General features: G+C 41.6%; 1 protein-coding gene across 1 annotated transcript in view; it reads right to left on the bottom strand.

Annotated features, from left to right (window-relative positions):
- The window catches only part of CDC5L (cell division cycle 5 like), a 41864-nt gene extending 29946 nt beyond the window's left edge, over positions 1-11918 (bottom strand). The window contains exons 1-5 of the mRNA XM_079712321.1: positions 11796-11918; positions 9066-9169; positions 7488-7649; positions 6563-6690; positions 5066-5165 (exon numbers count right to left, since the gene is read on the bottom strand). Of these exons, the coding sequence (XP_079568447.1) occupies positions 5066-5165; positions 6563-6690; positions 7488-7649; positions 9066-9169; positions 11796-11840 (539 nt within the window). The 5' untranslated portion in view covers positions 11841-11918. The remainder of the gene's footprint in view (positions 1-5065; positions 5166-6562; positions 6691-7487; positions 7650-9065; positions 9170-11795) is intronic.
- Between the last annotated feature and the right edge of the window lie 2237 nt (positions 11919-14155).

The raw sequence follows: 14155 nt of genomic DNA, 5'->3' as shown, positions 1-14155 counted from the left end.
AATAATAGGAAAAAATTTTGCACTTAGTATTAGGAATGGTTAGATATAAAGAATCTAAGCAAGTTTTAAAAAAATGTACCCAAGGGAAAGGAAGAACAAAAGGAAATAAACAGTTCACTAAGGAAAAAAATGCAAATAGCTAAAATAACAGAGTGTACTTTAATAATTAAAGAATCACAAATTAAATCAAGTACCATTTCTACATATCTAATCAACAGCATTCAATTTTTGCTTTGTTTTAATGGCAAGGGTGCAAAAAGTAGACAGTCTCTCACAATGGTAATGAGAAAGTACAGTGGTATAGCTTTCCCCAAAGAGAATTTGGAAATACACATTAATACCCCTAACTTTTTTACATTTTTAACCCAGCAATTTCACTCTTCAGTCTTTAGCCTAAGGAACTAAATAGGGACATGTACAAGGCCTTAGCTATAAGACTGGTTACCAAGCACTGTTCAGAAAAGCAGATAAACAGACACAACCTAAACATCCAACAATAACAAATTAGTTAAAATAATTTATAACATAGCTATAAGATAGGATATTATACAGCCATCTAAATAACCTTTAAGAAATCTGTAGGGCCTTACCTTGTGGCTCAGTGGTTAAGAATCCGCCTGCCAATGCAGGGGACACGGGTTCGAGCCCTGGCCCGGGAAGATCCCACATGCCACAGAGCAACTGAGCCCGTGTACCACAACTACTGAGCCTGAGCTCTAGAGCCTACGAGCCACAACTACTGAGCCCACGTGCCACAACTACTGAAGCCCGCACGCCTAGAGCCCGTGCTCTGCAACAAGAGAAGCCACTGCAATGAGAAGCCCGTGCACCGCAACGAAGAGTAGCCCCCACTCGCCGCAACTAGAGAAAGCCCACGTGTAGCAACGAAGACCCAACGCAGCCAAAAATGATAGATAGATAGATAAACAGAAAGAAATCTATAGATAGACAGATAAATAATAAGAAATCTGTAAATCTACTCTGACATGGAAAGATGCTCAAGACACACTGCTGTTTAAAACAATGTTACAAAGTTTACATGTTATGGAGCAACATGTAAAATTATATGCATATCTATCAATGAATACGTGCACGGGGAGATGTGAAGGATGTTCACCCGAACAGTAACAGTAATAATCATAGGAGGTTGGAATTTCATTTTTTACTTTTTCCTTTGTACTTTCCCAAGATGCTATAATGTAATGATTCAATGATTAGAAAAGCTATTCAGAATATTAAAGAGAGGAAAAATCAAATTATAAAACAGTATACAGGAGCAATTTCACAAACCCACTCCCCAGCAAAACTGACAAAAATTATTTAAAAAAAAAAAAAGTTAAGTTTCTGGAAGGGATCCTAAAGGAGATACAGCAAATGAAGAAATGTTTATTCAAGAAAATCTACAAAAATTCGATAAGAAAAGTGAGAGCCTGTAGTATTCAAATCAAGACCCACTCCCTCTTCTCGTCCCCCGTCCCAGCTCAGGGAGACAGAAACTCCACTCCACACTTGGTGCAGCCAAGAACACAGGGTTCTCTCTCCCCTCCAGCTCCCTGGCTTTCATTCCAGGAGGGGCAGGACAGCAGCATTTCTCATCCTGCCTCCAGGAAGCCAATGCAGAGGCTAAGTTCAAACAAGAGTGACTGAGAAGGAGGGGCTTCCTTCTTCTGCCCAGTGGCTCTACCTTGGGCACAGTGCTACTGAGAATACTGGAGCCCAACGATCCTTGCCTGGGCCTGTGGGATCAGGGTCAGGGTTAAGGTCAGGGTTAGGGGACCTGGGGCTGCTGCCTACCCCCACCCCCGACACTGAACACTCAGCTCCTAAAGTGGGTGTGTCACTCAAAGACAAGTACATCAGCGCTCCTGGATAGAATAAAGAATTCCAAACTCTCCCCAAAGAAACTGACTTCATTTGCAACAGGATATGGAGATGTTCAGGCCTCAGGGCACTCTCAAAAACAGTGGAAGTTGCTGTTAAAGGCAACTGTGAAGATGTGAAGAAACTGACAGATTCTCTGGAGATGCAGCTAAACTGCAGGCCCACTAGTTTGCCAGAGAGAATCAATCTCTTTCAGAAAGTGGGAGAAGCCCTCCTGGGATGAGAACAACTATGAAACACTGACCTCAGAAACTATCCCTTCAAAGGAGCCGAAGTTTGATTGGAACACTTGCCATCGTTGAAAACAATACAGCAATAAGCTGACAATTAGCAGAGTTTAACAGCTGGGTGTAGCTAGGGAAGAAGATGTCAAAGAAAGTCCTGTCAAAACCACCTCATCCCAAAGCAACTGTGGGCACACCCAAGACTGTGTCCCCATGAGGAGCAACATCAGAAGCTTCACATTTCTGGGCGAGGAATGGGTAAAATAGACTTCACTAAAATAACCCAGCTAGCCACTAAAGGAGTAAGCAAGCAAGTAACAGTAACAAGGAGTGGATGGGGGCAACACAGTACCCAAACTACTACAATATATCATCCAAAGTGTCCAGTTCTTAACAGAGAAAGGTGAGACATGCAAATAAACAGGAAAGCATGACCCACACCAGAAAATAAGCAGACAACAGAAACTGCCTGTGAGAGCAACCAGATGTCAGCTTTGACAGACTTCAAAGGAGACATTACAAATATGTTTAAAGAGCAAAAGGTAAGCACAATTAAAGAAGGAAGGTAGGATGAAAATTTTCACCAAATAGAGAAAATTAACAAAAAGAAATAATTAAAAAGAACCAAATGGGGCTTCCCTGGTGGCGCAGTGGTTGAGAGTCCGCCTGCCGATGCAGGGGACACAGGTTCGTGCCACAGTCCGGGAAAATCCCACATGCCGCGGAGCGGCTGGGCCCGTGAGCCATGGCCGCTGAGCCTGTGCGTCTGGAGCCTGTGCTCCGCAATGGGAGAGGCCACAGCAGTGAGAGGCCCGCGTACCACAAAAAAAAAAAAAAAAAAAAGAACCAAATGGAAATTCATTCTGGAATTGAAAAGTGTAAAGCTGAAACGAAAACTTCACTAGAACAGATTCGAAGTAAAGAATTAGCCAAGATGAAGACAGATGGATAAAGATTATGCAATCCAAAGAAAAGGGAAAAAAAAAAAAAGAATGAAGAAATACGAACAGAGCCTCACAGAAAGGTGCAACACCATTAAGTGCACCAACATATGCACAGTAGGAATATCAAAAGGAAAGAGAAAAAGGAGAATAAAACATTAGAAAAAGGAGAATAAAACATTGGCTGAAAATTTCCCAAATTTATTGTAAATCATTAAACTACACATCCAGGAAGCTCAACGAACTGCAAGTAAGATAAACATTAAGAAATGCACAAACAGAAACATTATATTAAAATGCTGAAAGCCAAAGACAAGGAGAAAATCTTGAAAACAGAGAGAGAAGGGAACAAGGGAACACCAGTAAGATTAAGTGAGATTAAGAGCTAACTTCTCATCGAAACAGTCTATACAGTATAATCTAATTTTACACAAATGTTACTGTATGTGTAGTACACATAAATGTATGTCTATATTGAGAAGAGAAAGGTTTGAAGGGACACATTTCATAAGTAATTTTATTCTTTAAATAAAGAAAATAAAGACTTCAAACGACATTAGAAAACCTTTACAATATAATGCTAAGTGAATATAACCAAGCTATATAGCATTGTATCAGCCATGCCCCAAAAAGAAAATAGTACAATACTAGTATTTTGTAGGAAAAGTGTTATTACTTTTATAATCAATAAAAAGCTTTAAGTTATAAAACAGATCTGTAATTTAACATTTAAAGTAAATAGTCCTGCAGTACATTCTGCATACACACCAATCTAGTTAACTACAAGATATATGCACAAGTTATAAAGATGTTCTACAAGAAAATCTACAAGAAAGTGTAGGGTAAATTTAAATCTGGAAAAATATATTTGTTAAAGCAAGCAATACCAACCATACTTGGAGATTTTCATATATACACCTGTCATATCCCTGGGCCAATCCACGTGGTTAAAAGGCTCAAACAATTTGGTCCCCAAACAACCATGGACAAAAATGGAAAAGTGAATTTTTTTACCTTACTCACATTACTTAACCCTAAATAGTATACAGAACAGAAAGGTGACTAAGACCCAGCAGAAAATTTAGAACCTCCTCTCAGCTTCTGTTTACTGTCCCAGGCCAGTCATACTCCCATGATAAGTAACTATTCTGGGCTAGTGGTTGGCCAGCTACGCCAAAAAGCATCCTCTGGCCTAAAAGAATCCTCCATCCCAGGATCTGGCACTTCCCAGCCGTTACTGGGGAAACCATCAACACAATGCTAGTTATTAGGTCAGGAAGTATCAATACTTCCCAGCTTAGGGACCAAAAAAGGTAGTTGTGGAGGCTGGGGAGGCTATTCCAATGCCTGAATTCCAAAAGCTAATAAGCTCTTATAAAGTTCAAGTTTTCCCTTTATCCACTTCATCTGGGTTTCTAGGCCATTAGAAATGATGTCAACCATGGATCTAACCAAAAGGGAGGGGAAAGTAGAGAAAATCTTGAGTAGAGGGCAATACTTAATTCCACTCACTTTTTAAATACAAATTTCTATGACAGCCTAAAATGTGGTTCAAGGCTCATTAACTCCCTCCATGTTCAGCTGAGTCTCCTGTTTCACAGCCATTGCCTGCCCAACACTAATCAAGGAGAGTAACTAACTGGCAGTCACACCAGTCCCAGAGCCCCGTGTGTCCTCCAGCCATCTGACGCCAAGGTGGCTACAACAAATGAAGGTCCCCCATGCTAACAGAACAAATCCAACACACCAAGACATACATGTATGTCTATACCCGGGCATTACTTCCGCCATGTCTTACAAAACTTTTTAAAAATATGTATTTTTCCTATAACTACTCTGAAATGGTTAGGAAGATATATATAAGACTTTTCCAAAGTAATAAAGAAACTAAGGACTATTAGCAAAATTGGAATTAGACAACTCTAGTTATCATTCACCCAACAGGGTTGATAAATCACAGTTTTGGGCCTAAGGATGCATAGACTAATTTGTTCAACTATAGATGGAAAACAACCATACCTTGCTTCTTCCAACTGTTTCTCCCTCGCTTTCCTCTTGGCTTTCTTTCCCTGAGTATTAGCCAGGCGGGCTCTAGCTTCAGAAAGCATCTCCAATTCATCTGCAAAAATAAAGAGAATAAAAACTAACTTCTCCAACAGAAGCAAGGTGAGAGACATACCCTAGTGCTTAAGATGAGAAAACCCATCAATATAATCATTATATGGTACAGCATAAGGGAAATAGCTTGGGTTTTGAAGTCAGAGAAACCTAAGTTAAAAATCATGCCCACCACTGGATAGTTATGTGACTCTGGATAATAACGTTTCACCATTTATAAAATGGGAATAACAATTCCTACTTCACAGGGATGTTGAGAAGAACTAAGGAAAAAGAAATAGGTAAAGCATCTAGCAAATACTCATTAAACAGTGGCTATAATTATCATATCCTTCATTATCATCAACTATCTGGCACAGCACAAACTGTGAAATATCGTAAAAACTACTGTTTAATTATAAGGGGACTGACAATCTTCATTATCATTTTTCCTTCAGTTTTTTCCTCAGAACTATTTCTCTACTCCAGTATATTTTCCATAGCTCCCCAGAGTAGAACAAATTTCATTACTGATACCTTAGAGCAATTCCTACACAAGGGTGTCCAATGAAATCACAAGGGAACTTTAAAAAACAAAAAAACCCTCAGATTCCAGGATTAGCCTCCATTCCCCCCCCCCCCCCCCCACAATTTACTGACGCAGACCTCCTGGGGAAGCCCTGGTACCTTTATTTTTTAAAGTTTGCCATGTGACAGTGATGCAGCCAGCCTAGCCACAGTTTGCCTTTGGGAACAACTACCTTCAAACTTTTAAATTAAAAACTCAACAAATATTCACTGAATGCTTCACGACAACCCTGTGAAGTAAGATAGATATTATTACTCTCCATCTGACAGGAAAGAGAACCAAAGTTCAGGGAGATTTGATGACTCACCTAAAGTCAAATAGCTAATAAGTGGCAGACATGGCACTAAACTAGATTAAAATCTAGCTCCTCTGATTCCTGATTCAATGTCTCAAAAAGGCATCGTAAGTCTCCCTCATGGTATTGTAGTGTTGCCCTTTCAAGAAGATCAAACTTCCTGTCTGAAGTCAAAATAGTTAGTAGGAGCACTGGATCCCCAAATCCTGACTTGTTGTCTCTCTCCTTGGAATAGGAATGAGAACACAGAATCCTAAAGAGCTTACCTCTAGCCACAAGGAAATGTCCAGTAATATCACACTGCTTAACTTACTAAATGAATTGAAACATCAAAAGATAAAGGGACATTATCCAAAAAGAGCAATTACTCTATGATAGAAGGTTGGACACACTTGGAAAGATACTTAGAGTAACAACTACAGACAGAACTGCAATTCGAAAAAGAGGAGTTTAGAAAAGAACTAAGAGAGTTAAAAGAAGGCCTGAGAAGTCTATGGTTACCAAAGAAATAAATTCCTCACAAAAATACACTTACCCTCATCCATATCAATCGGATCAGGCCGTGCTGGTTTTGTTTCTGGATTTGGATCTATTTCTCCAGGTTTAAGTTTTCGTGGATCATCTGTTGTTTCCTCTTCATTGTCTCTCTGGGCAGCTTTATCCCTAGGAATGAGCCCAGAGTAATCAGTCACACTACCACCCGTTTAGTCTTAGAAATACCAGGTTCCCTAGTGCTGGCACCCTTTTCTTTGAAAATCCCAACAGATGGGCATAACAAAAATAAAGCATTTCTACTATTGCTTCACCTGAAAGAGATGGTTTTAAATTTCTAATTTCAGTGTTTCCATGAAACAGGATCCAAGCAGCTCCCTAAATCACAAATGCAGCAGAGCCACACAAAAAAGCTTTTAGTGAAGAATCAAGATGTTCCAATGGTTAACTCTCAGCAGTATGACTATGGGTGGTTTTTATTTGCTTTTTCACTATTTTTTTCCCAAATTTTCTATGATGAACATGCATGATTTGTATAATATTTTTTAATATTTATTTATTTATTTGACTGTGCTGGGTCTTAGTTGGGGTATGTAGGATCTTTGCTGCAGCATGTGGGATCTTCCAGTTGCAGCATGTGGGCTCTCAATTGCAACATGCGGGATCTAGTTCCCTGACCAGGGATCAAACCCAGGCCCCCTACACTGGGAGCGTGGAGTTTTAACCACTGGACCACCAGGGAAGTCCTTGTATAATACTTTTTAATTATTCCTTTAAAAAGTATATAACAGGAGACATAATCTTGATCAACCACACGAGACTTGGAATATACAATCCAATAGCTTTAGCTCCTCTGGTTTTATTCAGATCTGTAACTAATGTTTAAGGACAGAAAATGCTAAAAGTGTATTCAGCCTCATTCAGAAGATATACACACATTTTAATACTGCTTTTGGAGATTCACTTACAGAAGAAATTCATAGTGTTCCAAACACTGGGCAGCTGTTCTTCCAATGATTGGAGCAATGGTCCTCCACTGAGTTGGCATCAACTTAGCCAAGTGCAAGAGTTTTTCCTCTTCTTCTCTGGACCATTCTGTTTTCTTAATGCTGGGATCCAGCCACTCATACCTATTAAAAAGACATCATTTTATACCTTAATCAGTCACCCAGCATGAATATCGTCCTTACGTATTAGACATACTGGCTTCTAGTATCTGAAAAATGCAAGCTAACTCTTATCCTTCAATCACAAAAGCTGTTGTTTTTTTTTTTTACAACAGAATATTCCCTATTTGGTTAAACTTACCCCATTCTAAATACCCTATCTCACTAAATTCTACTGTATTTTAATTATGCAAGGTTAGTAATGCTTAAGAAAGGTAACATGACTGAAACATGATCATATGCCTTCCTTCTCAACTACCAATTGTTTCCATTCATCTTACACTTTATCAGAGGTTTTGCATTTACAAATAAGACAAAACCACCTCATATTTTCATAGTGTTTCTAGTTTTCATAGTACTTTCTGGTGCTTTGATTTGATTCTTACAACACCTTGGCTTACTTCTTTAAGCATTTGACTTACACTCACTAAATGCTTTTCAAAACTGTATTTGTTTGGTGAGTTTTTTAATTTAAGTAAAACTACTATGTCATCTTTGTCTTTCCTCATGCTCCACCTGACCCACCTTTTCCATCCAGTCTACTTAGCTGGATGAGAGGCCTGCAAACAATACATAAACCTTACCAAATACAGCGGTAGGAGCTTAGCTCCACTAACAGAAGCAGAAATCAGAACCACTTATGCAGGCTGAGGACCATCTTCCTCTTTGTGGGCCAATCTCTACATTCTGATCCTTTCCCCTACCCAGGTGCCCAGGAAATTAGGTCATTCTTATACAATCCAAAATATGATCCTAGTACCACATGGGTCAGGGCTGGGGCCAGATCACTCATGCCAAAAATACATGTAAAGAACTTAATATGTCCACTACCCTGTTACTTAAAAGGGGACACCACAGATGTAATGTTGGGTTATGTTATATTCTGGGGAAGCAAATATACAATGTTTCAACCATTCATGAGGAAACTCAACTACTGTAAGCTAGCCTAGAAGATTAACCATTATTTATCATTTATTTCTTTGGGAAAGTAAGTTCTAAAACAATCCACTTATAAACTTTTGGAATACAATCCATTTATAAGCTAGGGTCCATCTGTACCTAAAAGTAGTTTTATTTCATGCTTCACAAAGCACTTTCAAACAACATTAACTCATTTGAGCCTCACATCTCCATCAGTTAGGGCCAAGTATTATCCCCAGTTGGGAGAAAATAGTGGCAGGAAAGAGGGGCTAGAAAATGGCTTGCCTAAGATCACAGAGGAAGCAAATGACAGCTAATTCTTAAATCTAAATTCCCATCTCCCACTCCATACTTTGTTATATCCAATGCCTGCTTTCTTTGGTAAGGTTCAAAGAAATGACATTTTCTTCATCATAATTAAGGTTATTTTGTGTTTTCCACTCATTAATTGATACATACCATCTGGCTTTGCACTGCTTTGCTGATTTTCTATGCAGCAGTGAGGCAATCCTAGACCACTGGTTTTTCCCATATTTCATTACCGCTGCCTTCAGAATTTCATCCTAAAAATTGTTGAAGAAAAACAGTGTATTCAATCACAAAACTCCAAGTGAGAAAAGATAAAATTAACCCTAACAGAGTTGTGCTATGGAGAAAGAGAGATATCAACAAACACATATATCCTAGATTTAAAAAGAAAGTACAAAACTTCATTACAATAATTAAAAAAACAGCAAACCAGAATCAGTGAAATGCAAGAAATTAAGAACTCCCTTAGAGGGACTTCCCCAGTGGTGCAGTGGTTAGGAATCTACCTGCCAATGCAGGGGACACGGGTTCGAGCCCTGGTCTGGGAAGATCCCACAGGCCATGGAGCAACTAAGCCCGTGCACCACAACTACTGAGCCTGCGAGCCACAAATACTGAGCCCATATGCCGCAACTACTAAAGCCCGGTGCCTAGAGCCCGTGCTCCACAACAAGAGAAGCCACTGCAATGAGAAGCCCGTGCAATGCAACGAAGAGTAGCCCCCGCTCGCCGCAGCTAGAGAAAGCCCACGCGCAGCAACAAAGACTCAATGCAGCCAAAATAAATAAATAAAATTAATTTAAAAAAAAAGAACTCCCTTAGAAGGACATCATACCCTCCCTTATACACAACCCCTTCCCTATCCCGTCCAGTAATTGGGAGTGTGTACAGTGTGTGGCTGTTATTCTCTTCAAAAGAATATGGCTCATTCATTTATTCAAAAAACATTCCCTGAACACCAACCTTGTACCAGGTCTTGTGTACTTAGGGAAAGAGAATCAAATAGGACACATCCAGCCCTCAAGAAGCAAGTCAAGACTCAGGTGGACCCAATCTCTAACCCAGGCTTCCTGCCTCCAGCTTACGAATAGCATTTTCTCTTCAGTCCCATAACCCCAACTCTGACCCAAGAATCCATATCTCAGGTCTAATCTAAGAGTTAAGTATTTCCCCCTAAGTCACCAGTCAACTCTGTCTCCAGACTCCCCCAGTCTCTAGACACTATTTCACCAGGGCACCCATTCCAATATGGAACTCACCAATCCCAGGAGAGCCCGGCAAGCTAAATCACAGACACCAGGGATATTAGAGCCAATGCACTTGGGGCATTTTACTTTTAGGCTTTTTTCCACATTGAACTTGAGCTACATGCCTCATACATGAGCCACTCCACACCACTCCACACCCCTATCATCACAGACTCAAAGACTACAGGGCTTGGGCCACATCATAGGAATCCTGCTGTTACTTGATTTTTGTACATCAGTCTCTCCCACAAAAGTCAGTCTCTTCTCCAACTTAAACAGCCTGGTTCCCTCTGTGCAAGCTGAGGCAAGGTTCTCACTGACTTTATGTGTAACTTTGTTGCAGTACTGCTATACTTAATCACATCTTCAAGGAAGTATATACAACAGTTATCTACCCTACTAGATCCATTCAGCAAAATTTCCCAAGCAAATTTTGTTTGGTACTGTCCTAGGTTCTAAAGATACCAAGATCTGGTCCTGCCCTCTTGCAGTGCTGTCTACTGGGGAAAAGAAATAGCAACTAGCACTTACTGCAAGATTACTATGTGACAAACCCTGTTCTAAATGTTCCAAATGTAGTGACTCATTTAGTCCCCAAGACAGGTAGGTATTACTATCATCCCCATTAGAAAACTGAGGCTCTGAGAGGTTAAGAAACCCTCCCAGCATCACACAGAAGGATGTGATGCTTGCAAAAAGACAAAGCAAACTATAACAAGTGGATGAAAGAGTTGTCATGGGACCACTGGGGGTGCAACTACTTTTTACAGGATGAACAGGCAAAAATTCCAGAAGAGTTTCTGGACTGGTTTTTGAAGGAAGGTCAGAAAGATGCCAAGCAGTAGGTGGATATTCCAAGAAGGCATAAGATGTAAAAAGACACAGAGCATGAAAAAATATGGTGTTCTCGGGAAACTGACAAATTCAGTGCACTATGAACACCAACTCCACTAAAACCTCGTTTCTATTTTACTCGTTCTCTACTGTTCTCTGGCTCACCAATGGCATGATCCACTACATTTCTGGAAGCAAAGAGACTACTGTAGGCCTATCTGGCTTCTATCCAAGCTGAAGCGCAATGACAGGAAGACACAGGCCTTGGGATCTGACGGGAGGGTGGACAAGTTATGCCTTGATAACAGATGACCGCAGGGATGCGGGCATAAACGGGCACTTTGAACCTGGCACTCAAACTGCTTCCCGTCTGCAAGGAAGTCAAGAAAAAAACAAAGTTGTCGCCACAGCACTTCTTCATTTTTGAATATCAGAGAGAGGCACGATGCCTGGGCTGAGGAACGGGGGTGTCCCAAAGACCGACTCTAGCGGCTATGCTAGCTCTCCCACCACACTGTGAGTTCCACCAGGGCAGAGGGCGCGTCCTCAATTCAACAAATGTTCACTGAGGGCCTAACGAGTGCCCGGCAGGTAATCAAGTGGTTAAATCACAGTCCCCGTCCTTGAGGTGCTCAGATAACGTAGGATCGGCCACAAGGTAAAGGCCCCGAGGGTCTGCCCCGCACCGCCCCCCACGCAGACCCCGCAGGCAACCTCCCCGCCTCCCCGACCTCCGCGCGCCTGCGCACCAACAGCCGGAGGGGCGGAGGGCAGCGGACGGCGGGAAAAGGGGACTTACCTCAGTATTTCTCCACACGCCCCCCTTGATCATAATTCGAGGCATCTTGGCGACGGGGTGTCTCGGCAAGCGGCCGAGCGGGGCTTCTGAGAAGTAGAAACGGCGCTGCGGCCACAGCAACCAAAACCGTCACTTCCTCCAAGCGCAACGTTCTGCTTTAAAGAGCTCTGCGCAGGCGCAAGGCGGGGTTGGGGGGTGGGGCGAGAAGCATGAGTAGCAAGTCTCGCGAGAACTCGAGTGACTGAAAGGAAGTAAGTGCTTTGTTGTTAAAGCTCTACTCTAGAAAGACTGACAGAAAATCATCAAACCACTCTAAGCCAAAGTGCCCTACGCCGCACGCATGCCCAAAATAGATTGGAAGAAGCCATGGCTCTCGCGAGATATCGGCGGTGGCTCTTGGCAGAGAATGTAGTGCTGGGGTTGGTTGTGACGTCACCTGATGGCAGAGAATAGGAACGTGACGCGTGTAGAGCTTAAGCGCAGCTGGTCTAAAAAGAACTTTGTTAATTTATTAATTTAGCACTTTATTAGGCATTTAACTGATAGGAGTTTATTCACAGAATACTCAGGAAAAGGCAATAGCTTATTTAAGCCTAAATTTCCTAACCTGGAGGTAATAATAGTACCAACTTCGTAGGGTCGTCCTAAGGATTAAATGAGATCGTAAACCTAGCATAGTATCTGATATATAATAAGTGATCACAAAAGTGGCAACTGTTATTACAAGAAGCGCAACCCCAAGTGATCAGTGGTTGTCCCAGAAATCCACAGAAATGTCATGTCAGAGTTTTTCATTCCTTGCTATTCAGTCTGTGTGGATTAGTAGTAGAGAGTTACCAACGATAGGTACTGGTATTAGACAGACTCGGTTTGGGTTGAAATCTTGGCTCTCTCATCAGCTTGGGTAATAACCTTGCTGAATCTCAGTATCCTCATCTGAAAAGTGGAGTTAACCATTCATACCTCATCAATTTGAGGGACAAATTAGTTGAAAGATACCTAAAACCCAGTGAGGTAGGGATTGCCAAACTGCCATTCCACCTCCCCATTACTTATTTGGTCTCCTTCACCATTCAAAAACATCTCTTTGGAGCCAGCCCTGGAAGGCATGAAAATGTTTAGTGGACTGGGAAACACCCTAAGAATTTAAATAATGCCTTTCTCTTTATAGTTCTTCATTTCTCCATTTGCCTCTTCTGAGAGAGCTACAGAACTTGCCGGTTATATATGTATATATATATATATATATACTGTTTTTCCTTGAAATGGGAAATTGTAGCAATAAAATCACTAGTTTGTTGAGAGGACAGTGTTAGATTATGAAGAACACACAGATGTGTGTGTTCTGGTGACAAGCCATTTTCTGTCTCTGGACGGAGGTCCAGAGATAATGCTTCTCTGTAGGATGTGTGACCATTACTTCCTGCCAACCCCACCCCCAACATGCACTCAGCTGCAGTGGTTACAAGTGTCTCTCTCTCTCTCTCTCTGTCTCTGTCTCTCTCTCTCTCACACACACACACACACGCACACCATGCACATGCCATTTGATTGATCTGATCAAAGTTGAACCAATTAAGTCTCCTTCCCAGGAATTTTGACACTGAAACCTAGAAGAAGCCAGTCTCTCTGCTGGCCAATGAATCTCTAACATGTGACACCCAGGAGTTGCCTGCCATCATGTTTTGTACAACGTAGACTAAGAAGGGAAGAAAGCAGGTCCCAGGTGCATTGAGAGGAGTAGAGAGGAGAGTACAGAATGACAGAGGTAGGTCTTGGCTGCACCACTGTCCCTGGATCCAATATGTTCCTCTGTCCTTGGTGCATCCCTGTCCTTGAGTTGTGTTTTTTTTTTTAATATTATTTTACAATCTACTGTTTTCTTAATTTTTAAAATTTATTTATTTATTTTTGGCTGCATTGGGTCTTCGTTGCTGTGCACAGGCTTTCTCTAGTTACGACGAGTGGGGGCTACTTTTTTTTTTTTTTGGCTGCATTGGGTCTTCATTGCTGCGCGTGGGCTTTATCTAGTTGCGGGGAGCAGGGGCTACTCTTCGTCGCGGTGCGCCGGCTTCTCATTGTGGTGGCTTCTCTTGTTGCGAAGCATGGGCTCTAGAGCACAGGCTCCGTAGTTGTGGCGCATGGGCTTAGTTGCTTCGTGGCATGTGGGATCTTCCTGGACCAGGGCTCGAACCTGTGTCCCCTGCATTGGCAGGAGGATTCTTAACCACTGTGCCACCAGGGAAGCCCCCTGTCCTTGAGTTCCAATGATTAGTTCCCCTTCTGGCTTTAGTCAGTTGGAATTGGGTATCTGTTATTGTAAGCCAGATTCCTCACACATCCAGAGTTGAACCGGTCCT

Source organism: Hyperoodon ampullatus (genome assembly GCF_949752795.1).
Source record: "Hyperoodon ampullatus genome assembly, chromosome: 10".
NCBI classification, from domain to species: Eukaryota; Metazoa; Chordata; class Mammalia; order Artiodactyla; family Ziphiidae; genus Hyperoodon; species Hyperoodon ampullatus.
The sequence above is the reverse complement of the archived record's forward strand: the minus strand, read 5'-3'. Positions and strand labels throughout refer to the sequence as shown.